Here is a 14,991-nt window from a genome sequence, read left to right as displayed (position 1 = left end):
CCGAACACGGGACGTCTCCACCCAGCCACCCTGTACAAAAGTTACGCTGAGCAATTTGTAGTTCTTTGAACAACAGATTAGCCTCTGTGAACACTCATCATTTGCAAAGCTCGATGCTAAGTACTCTCTGTACATCACCTCATTTAATTTGCACAATAACCCGACGTGAGGTAGGTAGCTTTCTTACTACCCCCAGTTCGCAGGAGTAGAAAGTGAAGCATAGATAAGTCCTCTGGCTGACTATGTCTCTTGGTCTATGGTATTGTCTGCTCCCCCATGCTCTTAGTCGCCCTAAGGATCTGCCGCTTCTCAGCTGCTGCCTCCCCTCCCCCATCCTAATCTTCTGGACGCCACGCAATTGTCCTTCCCCAACGATGCCACCCTTCACCCAGCGTTAATAATTCTGTCTTTAGAGCACCTGTGCTACTTCGTACATTCCTCATTAGAAACACTTATCATACTTTGTCATATTTATCTGTATACAATCTACCAATTAGACTGTGAACCCATGAGAATAATAGTTTTATTTTGTTTTAATTCTTTTCCCTATATCTGGCACATAATGGCTAGGCAATAAATGAATGACAAGGTACGTTACTGTTTATTATGTGTTGTTTCACACGCCTTGTTCCTTCCTTACATATTATATTCCAGAGTCCTATTACATCTGAGCTCTCTTTGGCAATAAATTCCTGATAGCTTTCCCTCTGGTCACTTTTCTTTGAAACCCTTTTCTTTACCAATGGTGGATTAACCTCTCCAAAACACAGTTCTGAGCCTGGCTCATCTCTGTTCAAAAACATCCTTGACTCCTCAGTGCTTACCAAGCAAAGTATAGATTCTTTACTCTGGAAGTCCAGAGGGACCCTGATCTGGATTTAATGGTTTCATCTTAACCTGTCGTTCCCCTACACCAAACCAAATCACACTACTTCCTGTTCTCTCTGACCACACAAAATCTCTGCACATCTGACCATGGAAATGAAATGCCTCACTTTCCTTTCCATAACTACCTGTAGAAATCTCATCTTCTTCAAATCAGATGCCGTCACCCTTACTTACTAAGCTTCCCTCGATCTGGCACATAGGTACAAACTACAACTCTTCTGAAATCCCACAGCATTATGGTTTTACCTCTTCTGTGGGATTTAATCTGTTCTGCACAGTTCTATGATTTAGATACATCTTAGCTCATCTATAATCTCCTTGACATGACCTACTCTTCCTCACAGAGCCACACCAACCTGAGCGGCTTATACCTGGTAGGTACTCGACGAATCTGGTTTGGTGCCTTATTGAAATAACATCTAAATGTTAGGTTATGCTAAAATCTAACTCTCATGCCTGTAAAAAATTTAATGTGAAGTCAAAATAATTGAAGAACTTCATAGTCCTCCATAAGACTGTAACAGTGGCATGTCACAACCAGTTTTGGAAAAAAACTGACTTTAATTGGCCCATATTTAAAGAAATCAAGTCAATATAGGATGGAAAAATCATCTAAACAGATAGTGAACATCGCAGAGTGACAGCCAGTGTTAAACTCTGGGCTATGTGTTTAATGTGCATAATTTCCTTGGTTTTTACAAACCCCCAAGGCAGGTAAAGCTATTCCACATTCTACCCTTGAGAAGACAGAGGCCAACAGAAGTTCAATGGTTTGCCCAATGTTAGGTATTTTTTGAATCACAGAGCCAGGATCCCAACCAAACTAGAAACATTGACCAAAAGACTAAAGCTCCCTGTAAAGGAGTTGTAATGGATTTTCATTTTCAAAGAGCTTCATCTATGGCCTATTTCAACACTATCACAAACTACTGAATCTATTCTGTGTAACTCAGTATGCGGTCCCTTTACTGGGGACCGCATTCAGCTACTGTGTGACTTGGTAGGAAATCCAGCAATAACACTCTAAATTTCAGTACCTTTGTAATGTGACAGGGAGCACTATAGACAAATGCAAATGCTACACTGCATTTTTAAGCTATGAAACAATTTTAGGGACTCTTTCTACAGATCTTTGTTCTTATAACAAAGCTTACCACTAGGTGGCAGGAATATAACGTCAATGAGGTGATTTTACTATTATGAGGCTTTATAAATGAAGGTAGCTTGACATTTTCCCAACTCTTTCTCCCAGTAGTATAAAATCCTGTTAAACTGCTTAGTTTTTTTAAAAAAATATTGTCATGTTTAGAGTGGTATGTTACAAATAAATTATTCTAAATAAAAAATATCCTCCCTTGTTGAAAACTGCATTATATTTTAAATATCATAATATACACCGGTTTCAACCTTTTTGTATTCAACAATAACCACAGCTTAAATTAGCTTTAAACATGAAAGTAGAACCATACTATCAAGGAATTAAATAAAAAATAACACTGTACATTAAAACATAGTAAAGACTGAAATTTAATTTTGTGCAATGCTATAGAAAATAAAACTGCTTTCAATACATGAAGGTTAGAATTCTTGCATTTTGCAAGGTGATTTTTTTGTTGTTAGCTTTGTTTGTTTCATTTTGTTTGCCTTTTGTTTCTAAAGGTCAAAACAAAAGAGAAGTTTTCCGGTTATAGTTTACAATCACTGCTCTGCAAGTAGAATACTGGGCAAAACCATCATTGTATTTTTCTCTTTTTGACATTGACTTGGAAAGTACAAGAGGAAGCTTGATGTGCTATAGAAGAATTTTGAGGAAATAAACGCAACTTTAAAGATGTGATGACTGCCGTGAGGCAAATTTATAGAATTATCTATCAACATGTGTCCACTTTTAATAACTTGTGTCCTGATTTCTATCTTTGGTGATCCCTTGTGGATAGAAATTAAATTATATATTAACTAAGAATAGCAAATATACATGTAAAACCATACATTGATCAAAATCACTCTGGGAAGTAACTAAGTTAGAAACTAGGGTTATTGCAAATGGTGACTCAGGCACTCAGGAATAAAATATTTTAACGATTATTTTTTTACTAATTTTGTTAAGCAGGAAAAAATCCCCTCTTTTAACATAAAGAACCTTCTAGACCTATGCAAATCCTTTGGGGGTGGGGGCACTAACATCAGTGGGACTAACAGTTTGGTGGAAGGAATTGTGTTTCGTCTCATCAACCAGGAAGGAGCGAAGCCCAGACTAATTCAGACCTTGGCCAGTTATATAAGGCAGAGCTAGCAGAAATGGAACTCCTTCCCAAGGCTGGCAACTAATCCTGTGTCCTCACAATTGCTCCACAAGGCTTCTTTGGAAAAACGCCAGTGACCAAATGGTGCTCATATACAAGACCTGTGGAAGAAATACTGGCCCTGCGGCCTCCATGCAAACCTAAAGCCACAAAAAGTGAAGTTGACTCACTTCTCTGGTTGCCCAGGGATCTGTCAGGCTGATTTTAGATCAGCGATAGGCTGTGCTTTATAAGTCTCTGTAAAGCAAAGGTCAAAAATGGACAGTCCAGAGGCTGTCCTGGCTTCTCAGTTTTCGGAAGCATTAAGCCAAAACTGAGGTCCTCTTCAGGGATCAGTGGGAAGGAACAATTGCTAGGGAATTAAGTTCTATGGCAAGTACCAATTTATACCTGCAAAATAGTCTAGGAAAGCGTGTGAAGAATAATTTGCAATCTATACACATGGATGCATTTCCTCATCTTTCAGCTCTGTGAGGTAATATTACTGGGTGCATTTACAAAGTGAAAATTACACAGTAAGGTAAAGTTGTCTGGATGCTTGACAGGATGTGAAAAGAACATTGCTCTTGTGGCCTTGACAGTTATTAGTTGATTCAATTCATGAGATGCTTATGTTCTACTCTAAAAATAAGTATAATAACCATCATAAAAATTTCTTTGAACCATCATCACTCAGGGGTTGACAGGTATTAAATTGCATGTTTCTAATTCATTCCTAGGAGGCGGAAAAACTAGACTTAGAACATGCAGTGTTCTCTTAACACAAAGAATCTCATTTATATGTATTCGGTTGAAAAGGATACAGAAACAATTTAAAATAAAAAGAGAAGGCATCTATGGGTAATTAAAAAAGCCTCAAAAAATCAAAATTTTGAGAGTCCCTATTAGCTGGAGTGGAAGACAGATCTTTTTCAACTCCCACCCCCACAAGCTAGCACACAGTTGGAGCTCAATAAATATCTTTTGAATAAATCATATGGTTAAGCGCCATCTCAAGGAATTTCCTATATTAGCAATTCATTTCAAAAGAGATAAAAGGTGACCTCCGAACTTGGTAAATAGCAACTAGACAAGAATTGTGATGGCAACACAATCAGCACCGGGCCAGCCTGCCTCTACAGCAGGTTAGGAAAAAGGGTAACCGCCAAAGAAAACACCTGTGTACATGCAGAAGGGATGTAGGGTGCGGCTGTCACAAGCACCCCTCCCGCAGCTGGTAGCCTACAAGAGGTCCCTGCCCTGCCCTTACCTCCTCTTTCTTTTCTTCTGGACCCGATGCCCCCCTGGGGCTCAGCTGAGGGTGGATGCTGGCACAGCTGTCCTCACTGCTTTTGTCACATGTAGCTTGCACCGAGTCCTGGAAGGGCACAGAACCTTCTGCCCTTTCCTCACTGTCCACTGAATTCAGGGACAGCACACTGAGATTGTTGGGGCACTTGGTATTTCCTGCGCCTGGGCTCTGAGGGCTGGGGGGCTTGGGTGTGGTGGGCCTTAGAGGAGTAAGAGGCTGCTCGGGTTCGAATGTAAACTGGCTGCCAGGTTTGGGCTCATGGGAGCCTTTGCTCAACACTTCCTGGGCAATCGGACTTGGACACGAGCTGCCAGCCTTGCAAGGACTGACACTTTGGGCCTCCAGAGGAAACACCGCTGTCTCCACGTCCACGTGGGGGCCCTGCGGATCGGCTGGGCTGAAGTCCGGGGCCGCCGCGCACCTCCTGCGCTCCAGCTCGCTGCTGCTGGACACCCGGCGCGAGTAGTCGTCGTGCAGCCGGCTGCGGGGCCCGGGCCGCGGGGCAGCGTCGCAGGAGCAGGGCGACCCGCCCTTCGGACGCTCTCGCTTCCAGGCTGCGTCCGTGGCGCTGCTCACAAGTCTCAGGACCCGATCGAAATCCTTGGCCCTGATGGGGCTCTTCCAGCGTTTCGTCCTCCTGTCGGCCCCGCCGAGCTTCTCCGAGTCGGCCGAAGAGCTGCTCAGTGTCCTTTGGGGCACGGGTCTGTCCGGCGCCACCTTGAGGTCCGCGAGGTTGGAGGCCGACTTCCTCTTGAAGGAGCTCTTCTTCAGGAAATTCAAGTTGTCGGTGCTCTTGCTTCTCCGGTAGACAATGCTGTTGTTCTCCGAGTCTTTCACGACGATCGCACACAGGGGCTGCTCCTGCACGACTGGGGACAGGGGCCGGCCGTGCTTGTCCGAGTCCAGGAGGCTGATGCGGCCCAGGCCGTAGGCGCGGCGCAGGCTGCGGGAGCGGTGCGTGCTCCTCTGGAAGGCGTCGTCCGCTTCCTCCGGGTCCGAGCCGTCGGACGCGGGCCCGGGGCCGGGCTGGGAGCTCCCGCTCGCTGCAGCGGAGGAGCCGCGCCCGCCCGTTGGGATTCCGATGGCGGCCCCGTTCGGAACGGGCGGCCCGGGGTCCGGCTCTGAGGCCTCCTCCTTGGCCGCATCGGAGCCCTCTCGGTTCTGAATTCCTTGAAGGACGGAGGACTTCAGTTTTTTAAAAGATCCCATCTTCCGAAAGGAGGCCAGGGCGTTCCAGGTGGAGGAGTGCCCCATCAGGACCACCGAGCGGGGCCTCTCGGCGTTGGCACCCGTCCTCTTCCTACTCACCGAGAAGAGGCGCGCGAGCTTGGCGGGGCCGAGCCTGGCGTCCGGGGCTTCCGCCTCGCCGCAGCACCCTCCGTTTTGACATGCCGGGTAAGTCACCATTTTGGGGTCTTTTGGATCAGAGACCGAACAGGGGACTGCAGCAACTCGCCCATGGCCGTTCTGGGCTGTAGTCATGTTCTCGGAGCTGGGAGCCCGTGGCCACGGGGCAGCGCGGCTCAACCCTACGTGCACACCTGTGTCCGCCGGCCCCAGGTGCAGACCTGCATCTCTGACGCCGCTGCGCGTCTGGTTTTCACAGCTGCGGTGCACATCAGGCTCCTCCCCTCTTGTGGCCACTGCCTGCAGCAGAAAAACAAAGAAGGTATTTAGCCATTTCTCTCACTGAAGAGCCTCTATAAATAGGGCTAGTTACTTTAATAATTGCTAATAGGGGGGAGGAAAAAGGCATCCCCCCTAACAGGGCTGATCGAATAAAAATGATTTTAAATTAAGTTAAAATTTTACTTTTTTTCTAATTTATTTCACAATAAATTAAAGGGCAGAATGCAAAACGACATTCCTAATAAAAAGAAAGAAAAATATAAAGATAAAAAAGAATTATGGGTTGTGCATTCAATGATGGTAAACTCTTGAAATCCATTGAAACGTGTGTTTTTTAATTAAATTTATTCGGGGTAACATTGGTTAATAAAATTATATAGGTTTCAAGGGTACAATTCTATAATACATCATCTGTATATAAGTAAAAGTTTTGAAAAAAAATTTTTTCTGTAATGAAAAGGCATCATTCAAAACTGTCGGCCTGGTGGCTCAGGCGGCTAGAACTCCATGCTCCTAACTCCGAAGACTGCCCGGTGCAATTCCCACATGGGCCAGTGGGCTCTCAACCACAAGGTTGCCAGTTCAACTCCTGGAATCCCGCAAGGGATGGTGGGCAGCGCCCCCTGCAACTAAGATTGAACACGGCACCTGAGCTGAGCTGCCGCTGAGCTCCCAGATGGCTCAGTTGGTTGGAGCGCGTCCTCTCAACCACAAGGTTGCCAGTTTACCTGCTCAAGTCCCACAAGAGATGGTGGGCTGCACCCTCTGCAACTAGCAACAGCAACTGGACCTGGAGCTGAGCTGCGCTCTCCACAACTAAGACTGAAAGGACAACAACTTGACTTGGAAAAAAGTCCTGGAAGTACACACTGTTCCCCAATAAAGTCCTGTTCCCCTTCCCCAGTAAAATCTTAAAAAAAAAAAGAGGAATAAACCAAAAGCCACTGAATGTAGTAACATTAAATGGGTGAATTATATCTCAATAAAGCTGTTTGGAAAAAAAAAAACCCACAAAAAACAAAACCCCTGTGTCTTCCCTTTATTTAAAATATAAGAAATTTTTACTTTAAAATAATAATAAGAAAACTATTTCAAAATGTGTCACAGTGAAATGTCAACTTATGTTACATTTAACAGGTAATAGACAAACTGAGTGCTTAGTATATACAAGAACTAGTGCAAGGAAATGTGATGGTGACCAAGATGCTCTCAGCTGCTTACTGTCTACAAAATACCCCAAAACTCTAATGAGTGCTACAGGGACAGGAGTGGGAGGGACCAAGCTGAGGTCAGGCTCATTAGTGAGGGCGTTTGTCAACAGCATTTTAACTGGCCAAGAAATGGAGAGAGAGAAATGAAGATAATACTGAAGTACTAGAAATTCAGACACAAACATTCAAATTAAACAAATACTGCACCTCCTTCCTTCTCCCCACATGCTCTGAAGCCCTCCACACACCGTGTCCATGCTCTCCCCACCAGGCTAGAACCTGCTCTCCTTAACCCCACCCATCAGGCCACGTCCTCCTCAGCCTTCAAGGGCCATCTTAAATGTCACAGTCCCCATTCTCAGTGAACGAGTAGTGAGTGAAGGAAGGAAGGATTATGATAATAATCAGAAAAGGCTACCATTTCTGAAGTGCTTACCACATGTCCTTAGGCCCCAGTACTAAGTGCCTCAGAAGCAACATGCCACTGAGTATTCATACAAACCTACAAGGTCAAGAGAATGACTTTCATTTTATAGATAATCACATGGACGCTTGGGCAGGTTAGGTCCTGCAGCTGCCTCAAAAGCCTATGCTCTTCTCCACGGCTTCAAACTCATGAACAAAGACAGAGGCAGAGCTGCAGCATGCACCCAGGCATGTGACTCCAAGTTCAGTATCTCGTGACATAACCCTGACTTCAGTCAAATCCCAGAAGTCCTAATGGCACCTAATGGCGCCATCACCTCCAAAGGTAATATTAAAAGCAGAAGAGGAAAAGGAGAAAGTTGTATAAAGATCTTGAGGTTGGGTCCCAATTTAGCTTAGCCTTCTCAAGTACAGAAGAAAATCTGACTTCATGCAAAGAGGTCTCATCTGCTTCTACTCTCCAGATCTGAGGTGGGTTCATTTTTATTTGCCTCTACATCATGCCCAGTGAGGGACTCTTGGGGAGAGCCATAGTTAAAGGCTTAATTTCATCTGAGACCAGGGACTATAGAGAGACTTCAATCCCTGGAGTCTTTCTGATGTCCAGTCACCCATTTTCATTAATCCGAAGCTTGATGGGGTAACCACATGCCCCTGCAGTATAACGCTCTAATGGAGAAACTGGGGTCCTGACGAGCTGTGGGTTGCATTTGAATGAGCCACATAAGCTGAGTCTTGAATCATCCTGGCATTGAGGCTGGATGTGACATCTAACCTGTTGCAAAATGAGTCCAATATTCAGCATGCCTGTCCACCTGTCCCTACTCTGGAAGGGACAGGGGATCGTGGTGGTTTCAGCTTTTCGGAATCTTGAAACAAAGCAGACAGTTTATGCAGAGTCCAGTCCAGTCCCAGGCACTGGTTGACTGCATGTTATGTAGTAATAATTGTCTGGTTGTGAGTTGCACTGGATACAGAAGAGCAGACACCATCCCTGCTGTGTCATCTGGTTGGACAAAGACAGATTATTGACACCACAACTAGAGGGCACTAGGAGGACTTTTATAACCCACCATGAAACTTAAGCTCACCCTAAGGTTCAAGGGGTACAGGAAAGTGCTTGATTTAATGTTGGGGAGTTTGGAGAATATGCTATGGAAAACCTGGGGCCGGACCCAGGTTCTAAACTCAGCACTGTCACATGAATCTTGACTGAACTAATTTCAGGAATCTGTGCTTCAGTGCCATCTATAAGCTAGGAGATGCCAACATTTATGTATAGACCAATCAACCAATCGATCCATGGGCTCTATCCGGCACAAGGATCTATGCAGGCCCCGTGAAGAATTCAAGGCAGTACAAGATGATGGCCCATTCTCGCTGGGAAACTGGCATGAGCAGAGTCAGGAATATAGGTATGGTTGGGAACCGGTATATTAGGGTGACCAGCTGTCCCAGTTGGCCCAGGGGTGAGTTGTTTTCCAGGATGTGGGATACTCATGGCGGAAACTGGGCAAATCCTTGGCAAACTGGGAGGACTGGCCATCCTACAGCAAGTAGAACACTGTGGTTGTAAAGATGGCTCGATGTTATGTACTAATAGAAAGTAAGGTGAAAACAGGTTTAGGAAATCCTGCATACCCTTAGTCTAATACTTTGAAACCGTCTTCAGGTGTCACCTTCTTTGGGAATTCCTTCCTTATCCCCCTAAAATGAATCAGATCCCTTACTCTGTGGATTACAGACATCTCACCAATTGCTTTACCAAAACATATTATAAAGACAGGGTTATATGGCTGCCTTTAGAACAAGGCTGTGAAATGAACCCTTTGCCAGTAAGAACTGTGTGCTTTGCACACTTAGATTTTTATCCTGATGTGAAATTGTATCAGTTCTCCTGCCTTGTCAATATCTGTACCAAGGTAACAACAATTCATTATTACATAACACTATCATTTTTCCAATGTGGAAATGTTTCCATTTTTACAATACTAGAAAATCTTAAGTATTTATGTAAAACTTAACTTTTTGGCTACAGATCCAGTAAAATACATTCAGCAAATCAGTTTGTAATTGGGGCAACATACTTTTTAAAAGACCATTGACTTACTAGTTCGTCCATGTAGCTGAACAACATGATTGTTGTGTGCTGCTTGGAATTAAAATGAAAAGCACGGAAAAAAGCTTTTCCTGGAATTTCTGAGTAACATTCCAAGTTGCATTATTTAGAACTAACACTTTGACCTCTATTAAGTAACAAGGGTTGCAATTCACTCAGTGGTTTTGTAGCAAGTCTTATAAATTGTGGGAGCTCTGCCAGAGATATTTATGAACAGAAGTACGAGAAAGAATTTTAGATGGGAATATTGTGAAATCTATTGTCTACAAGCTGGATGCTGGGATGTTTGAACTTCTGAATAGAACATTTTAGTCATGAGAATTCTCTGAAAACAGCCAGAGCAGTAATGTTTAAATAAGAACTTGTACTTGAATTGGAAATTCAGAAATATATACCAAGTTAAATGTACAAACAAGAAGGTTTTTGTAATATGTTCATGTAAATTATAGAAAATGCAACACTGAGAACAAAACGAAACATTGAAATCTGCAATGCTAAAGGCGTGAAAGTATACCTTGAGTTATAGCACTACAGATTATTGCCCTAGGGAACATCTAACCCCTTGTAAAGATTGTAAAGATTAGGACATTGGGGCCCTGTGGGTCTGAGCGACATAACCGTGATCAAGCTACTACAGTTGAAAACACAGTGGGCTGGGAATCCGAGGAGCCAGCTGCGCCCCAGCAGTGCCACCTACTGGCCAAAACCTGGGAGCCATCCTAGACTTCCTTCCCCTCCTTCAGTGGTCAGTCACCAGGTCAGATTCTACGAATCTCAACAATCCCTGCTCAGTGTGGGCCGCCAAGGCCTTACTTCCAGCCTTCGGTGCCTTCACCGGGATGACTGCATTAGCCTCCTGACAAGTTTCAGGTCTTCGGGTCTGATTCACCTCCAACCCAGCCAGTGTGCTTCCCCAACTACAAACTGCGTCCTGTCACGTCATCTAGTGTCATTTAATGGCAGCCTCTGGAGATGTGGACATGTCGGGTCACCTCAGTCTAGCACACAATACCTTTCACTCCAGCCATGCAGCATATTAACCGTGAGCCTTTCTCATACTGCTGTGCTTGGGGGTATTTCCCTGCTTGCTGGCAGTCTTTCTTGAGCCATTTCTGTCTCTCTGTAGTGTAGGAAGCCACAAGCCCCAGGCTCCTGTGACAAATGGCTCTGGCCAGGTTGGCCAATAGGAGATGCCACGGCATTTCTCTCTGTGTGGGCTGCTGCAGCGGGCCTTTCCAGCAGGTGCTGAGGCTCCACCCTCGTAGGTCCTGCCTCCTGCCAGGTGACACAGGGTCTGGCTCAAGTAGCACCACCTCTTCCCAAGCCTAGGGGTGATAGCATCTTCCTGCTGTTGTGTATCTGAGTTCTTTACTGTCTTCTCTTTTGTTTCCCAATTGTGTACAAATAGCCCCTCTATTAATTCTCTTTGTTCAAAATCCCTAAAGATGCTTCTCTTTTTCTGACTGATAAACCTGTGCTCTGTCTACCAAACTTTCATTAATTCAAATCAACTTTTCCCCAGAGGAGAACTCTTTGCCTCCTATCCAATCCAGATGCCCCTGTCTGTAGGCTCACAGCACATGTGCATGGCTGGTTTAGCGCTTACCACACTACTCTGTAACTGATTTTTCTGTCTGCTTTCTCCACTAAACTCTGAAAAGGTTGAAAAGTTCTTTCAAGGCAGAAATTGGGTCTTGTTTAACTCTATTCTCAGCATTCAGTCTGTCACTGACTGAATGAATGAGGATAACACCACTTCTTTGATTTAACTTACGTGCGTCAACCTAACATTTGGAGCCTTAGTTGCGAGGGCTGTACTATGCATTGTAGTAAGAGGCTTAGCAGCATCCCCAGCCACGGCCATAAAATGATGCTATCAGGCAGAAGAAATATGAAATACAGAAAAAGCTCTGAAAGCCATGAAAGTGCCATCAATTAGTTTCAGAGTGGTTTCTTTGAAACTTTTGAAATTTATCATTTTCAATTATAAAAGTGTTTTATTTATTGTTTGATGGTACTGATAATTTTTTTTTTAAATGGTAATATTGTCAGCAGTTAGTTTCCTGTGGTAAAAAGCTCAACTGAATGAATGTTTATGTTCTATTGTTATAATAGTTGTATCTAATTTTGTAAATGCTTTTTTATATATTCAGTGGAAACGAAAATTTAATACCATAGGAAAGTAAATACTGACATGTTAATAGTTACACTCATTGATCACTTTTTAACTATCAATACAGATATTTTATTTTAATAGGTAATCAATTTAGGTACCAAAATTTAGTAATTTGAGTGCTCACACTTCACAAATTATATACCTGAGTTAATAAGACAATTAAGAATTTTATATGTCCACACCGATGGCTCCACAGCATAAACAGTTTGTTTACCTGGTCTCCAAAAAAAAAAAGAATTTTATAAATGTTTCATAACACACTTAAAATATGGTTAAATATTAATGTTCAAATGTAAAGATATGCTTCAATCCATTCATCTCAATGTTAATTGGCAATATTTGAATTTAAAAATATTCAGAAGGTCCTAAAGTAACTGCGATTATTAGGAAAGTGATTTTCTTCTATAAAATTATATGTTCCCTTTAAAATATAAAATATTTCTTCTCTTAAATGTGTCTCGGAAATACTTAATGCAAGCCATACCTTAATAATTTCCCTACTTTTAGTTCAAAGGAACTATTTTAACTTTATTATAACTTTAACTGGTATATAAATTAAGCTAGTAAAGTTCTTTATAAATCACTGTATCCAGGAAATTCATACTTGGGCTGAGAATAAGTTTCTTCATTTTGCATCAAATATTGTCATATTAACCTAACTCAGAGATATACACACAGTGTAATCTGAGTACTCGAATCACTAAACTTCTATAAAGTCAAGATGGCTGTGAAAAAACATTACAGATGTGTAGCTAAAAGACACTCAGATAAGTGTTAATAGTCAAAATATTTGACAACAGCAAATGCCTTACTTTATTGCAATTATATAGAATTTCATTTTGAATAAATTACAGTTTGGGGATTTATAAAAACAAAGCACCATGATGATATGTCTTTCTCATTTGCTGAACTTCCTCATTTTATTTTCCCCTTTTGCTTCCTGTTAGGTCCTTTCCTACCATCATTCATCCCAATATCTTTCCCCGAACCTCACTGAAATGAAGACAGACCAGAAGCTGGAAATTCTAGCACCCCACATTTTATGAACAGGTTGTCTTCTAAAAGGTTACTTACGGGCACTCCCTTTCCCTACTGACTCTGTCCATCAAACTATATTTAACTGATAATAAAGCTACCATTGAATTTAACCATAATTTACAACATTTCCATAGGAAAATGAAACTAAGATTCAACTATGGGTTCTAGTTCCAAGGATGACGCTCCTTTCCCCACTCCCCAGGCCTTCCTCCAAGACACTGTCCCTCTCCTTTCCACCCCGATGTGCACACGGCAGTCACACATGAATCTGGCATCCGTAGGGGCTCTTCTGTTGAAAGATGGGGCAGAATGCTGCAAGAGAGCCACTAGCTCTGGCTGCATTTAAATAAGCAATCATTTAAGTGTTTACAAATTGAAAGTACACATAAAAATGTAACTGCGGACAAGATTGAATCATTGTATCTTTGGCAAAGGTGTCAATTTCACGCACGTGTGTGACTGTGTCGGCTTGTCTTATCTGGGTCACTAGGCTACACCACATTCCCAGGCGAAGACAGGGTTTCCCAACTGGGATAGATGTTTGATTTGTCAGTTCTGCGGGACAATGTGGGTAGAGAAGTGAGGATGCGAGAAGGCGGGCCTTAGACCAAGGAGAGGAAAATCTTTTTTTGGTCTCTGAAGCTGGGGGTCAGGCAGGTCGAGCAAGACATGAGAGGGTAGGTCTGGGTCTGCGTGGTAGCTGACATGACCGCCTTCAGGGAACTTCCCTGCCATTGCCCCAGTGCCTGGCAACATCCCAGCCTCTGCTCCTCCCCTTCCTCCACTCCTGCCAACCCTGGGGGCAGACAGAGCCTTGGAACACTTCAGGAGACTCACTGCCAATGAAAGGTCTGAGGACAGCTTGTCTTGATTTCTTACAGCTCTCCCACTGCACCCCTCCATCCTGTCACAACCCCCTCCCCACCCGCCTACCCCCCACTCCTGTTTCCCCGCCCCCCCATCTTTCTCATGGTAAATGAGACTGCAGCAGTAACCACAAAGTTCACAGTCAGGACTACCTAATGCCTGCGCCACACGCCAAAATTGATGTCACCACAGAATCTGTGCCTCCCCAACCCTTACATTCAGAGCAAAGAAAATTTTCCAGATGGATGGTCCTAATCTTGAAGGCACTTGAAGGTCACTGGAGCTAAAACAATGTTTCTGCTTGCTGGAGGCAGCTTTAGCAGAATTTGGAGCTATGCAGCATTGGGGGCTAAGGTACTGGGTGCAGGCTGCACAGAAAAATCCCCACAAAGGAGAAACGCGTAGCCAGTGTTTGGTTAAACATACTGAATCACTGTCTATATAGTACACATCTGTATTCTATTTTCCCTGCATTTCTTTTACTGCTCAAGTTTTGTTTTTTTGTGTTTTTGTTTGTTTTTGCATAAAATGTGTTTCTACACAAAGAACCCCAATTTATAACAATGCATTCTGAGGAAACAAGATCAACTTTCTGCTCAGTTTCTATCCAGGAGCTGATTAGATTTTAATTTAGGGGGTGTCATAGCAGCCCATCCTGCTATCACCAAGGACAGGCGTCTAGAAAACATCTTTTCCCTGCTCTGTTCTTTCGGATATCCCATCTCCTCAAATCCAAGGTTCACATTAAAGCAGTTGCTGAAATGCCTCATACTGTCTAATTTAAACTGTCTTCTCATTGAGCTGACATTTGGATAGTGTTTCCCTCTGAGCCTGGCGCGCCTCTTGGCACGGCCACCCCCCTTTAGGAGACGGACAGTAAAGCAGTGTGGGATGACGCCACCAATGAACAAAGCCAGTGGTGACCGGGCTATTGTTCCTGAGCAGAGGTCCTCTAAATCACCCCTCCGCCCAGCTCGGCTGGCAGGAGCTGATCTGTGGTCACTTTGTTAGAGGACCAGGCTATTATGACGAGCGCATCCTCG

The 14,991-nt window shown here is 43.6% G+C and overlaps 1 protein-coding gene across 4 annotated transcripts in view; it reads right to left on the bottom strand.

Annotated features, from left to right (window-relative positions):
- Nucleotides 1–14,991, bottom strand: part of SPATA13 (spermatogenesis associated 13) — a 321,686-nt gene that overhangs the window by 69,132 nt on the left and 237,563 nt on the right. For all 4 annotated transcript variants that reach the window (XM_088793451.1, XM_088793454.1, XM_088793452.1 and 1 more), the window contains one exon: nucleotides 4,441–6,129. In XM_088793451.1, the coding sequence (XP_088649577.1) occupies nucleotides 4,441–6,129 (1,689 nt within the window). The remainder of the gene's footprint in view (nucleotides 1–4,440; nucleotides 6,130–14,991) is intronic.

This window comes from Rhinolophus sinicus, chromosome 16 (assembly GCF_057876585.1).
Source record: "Rhinolophus sinicus isolate RSI-liver-muscle chromosome 16, RSI-T2T, whole genome shotgun sequence".
In the NCBI taxonomy this organism is placed as follows: Eukaryota; Metazoa; Chordata; class Mammalia; order Chiroptera; family Rhinolophidae; genus Rhinolophus; species Rhinolophus sinicus.
This window is presented reverse-complemented; position numbering and strand designations above follow the sequence as displayed.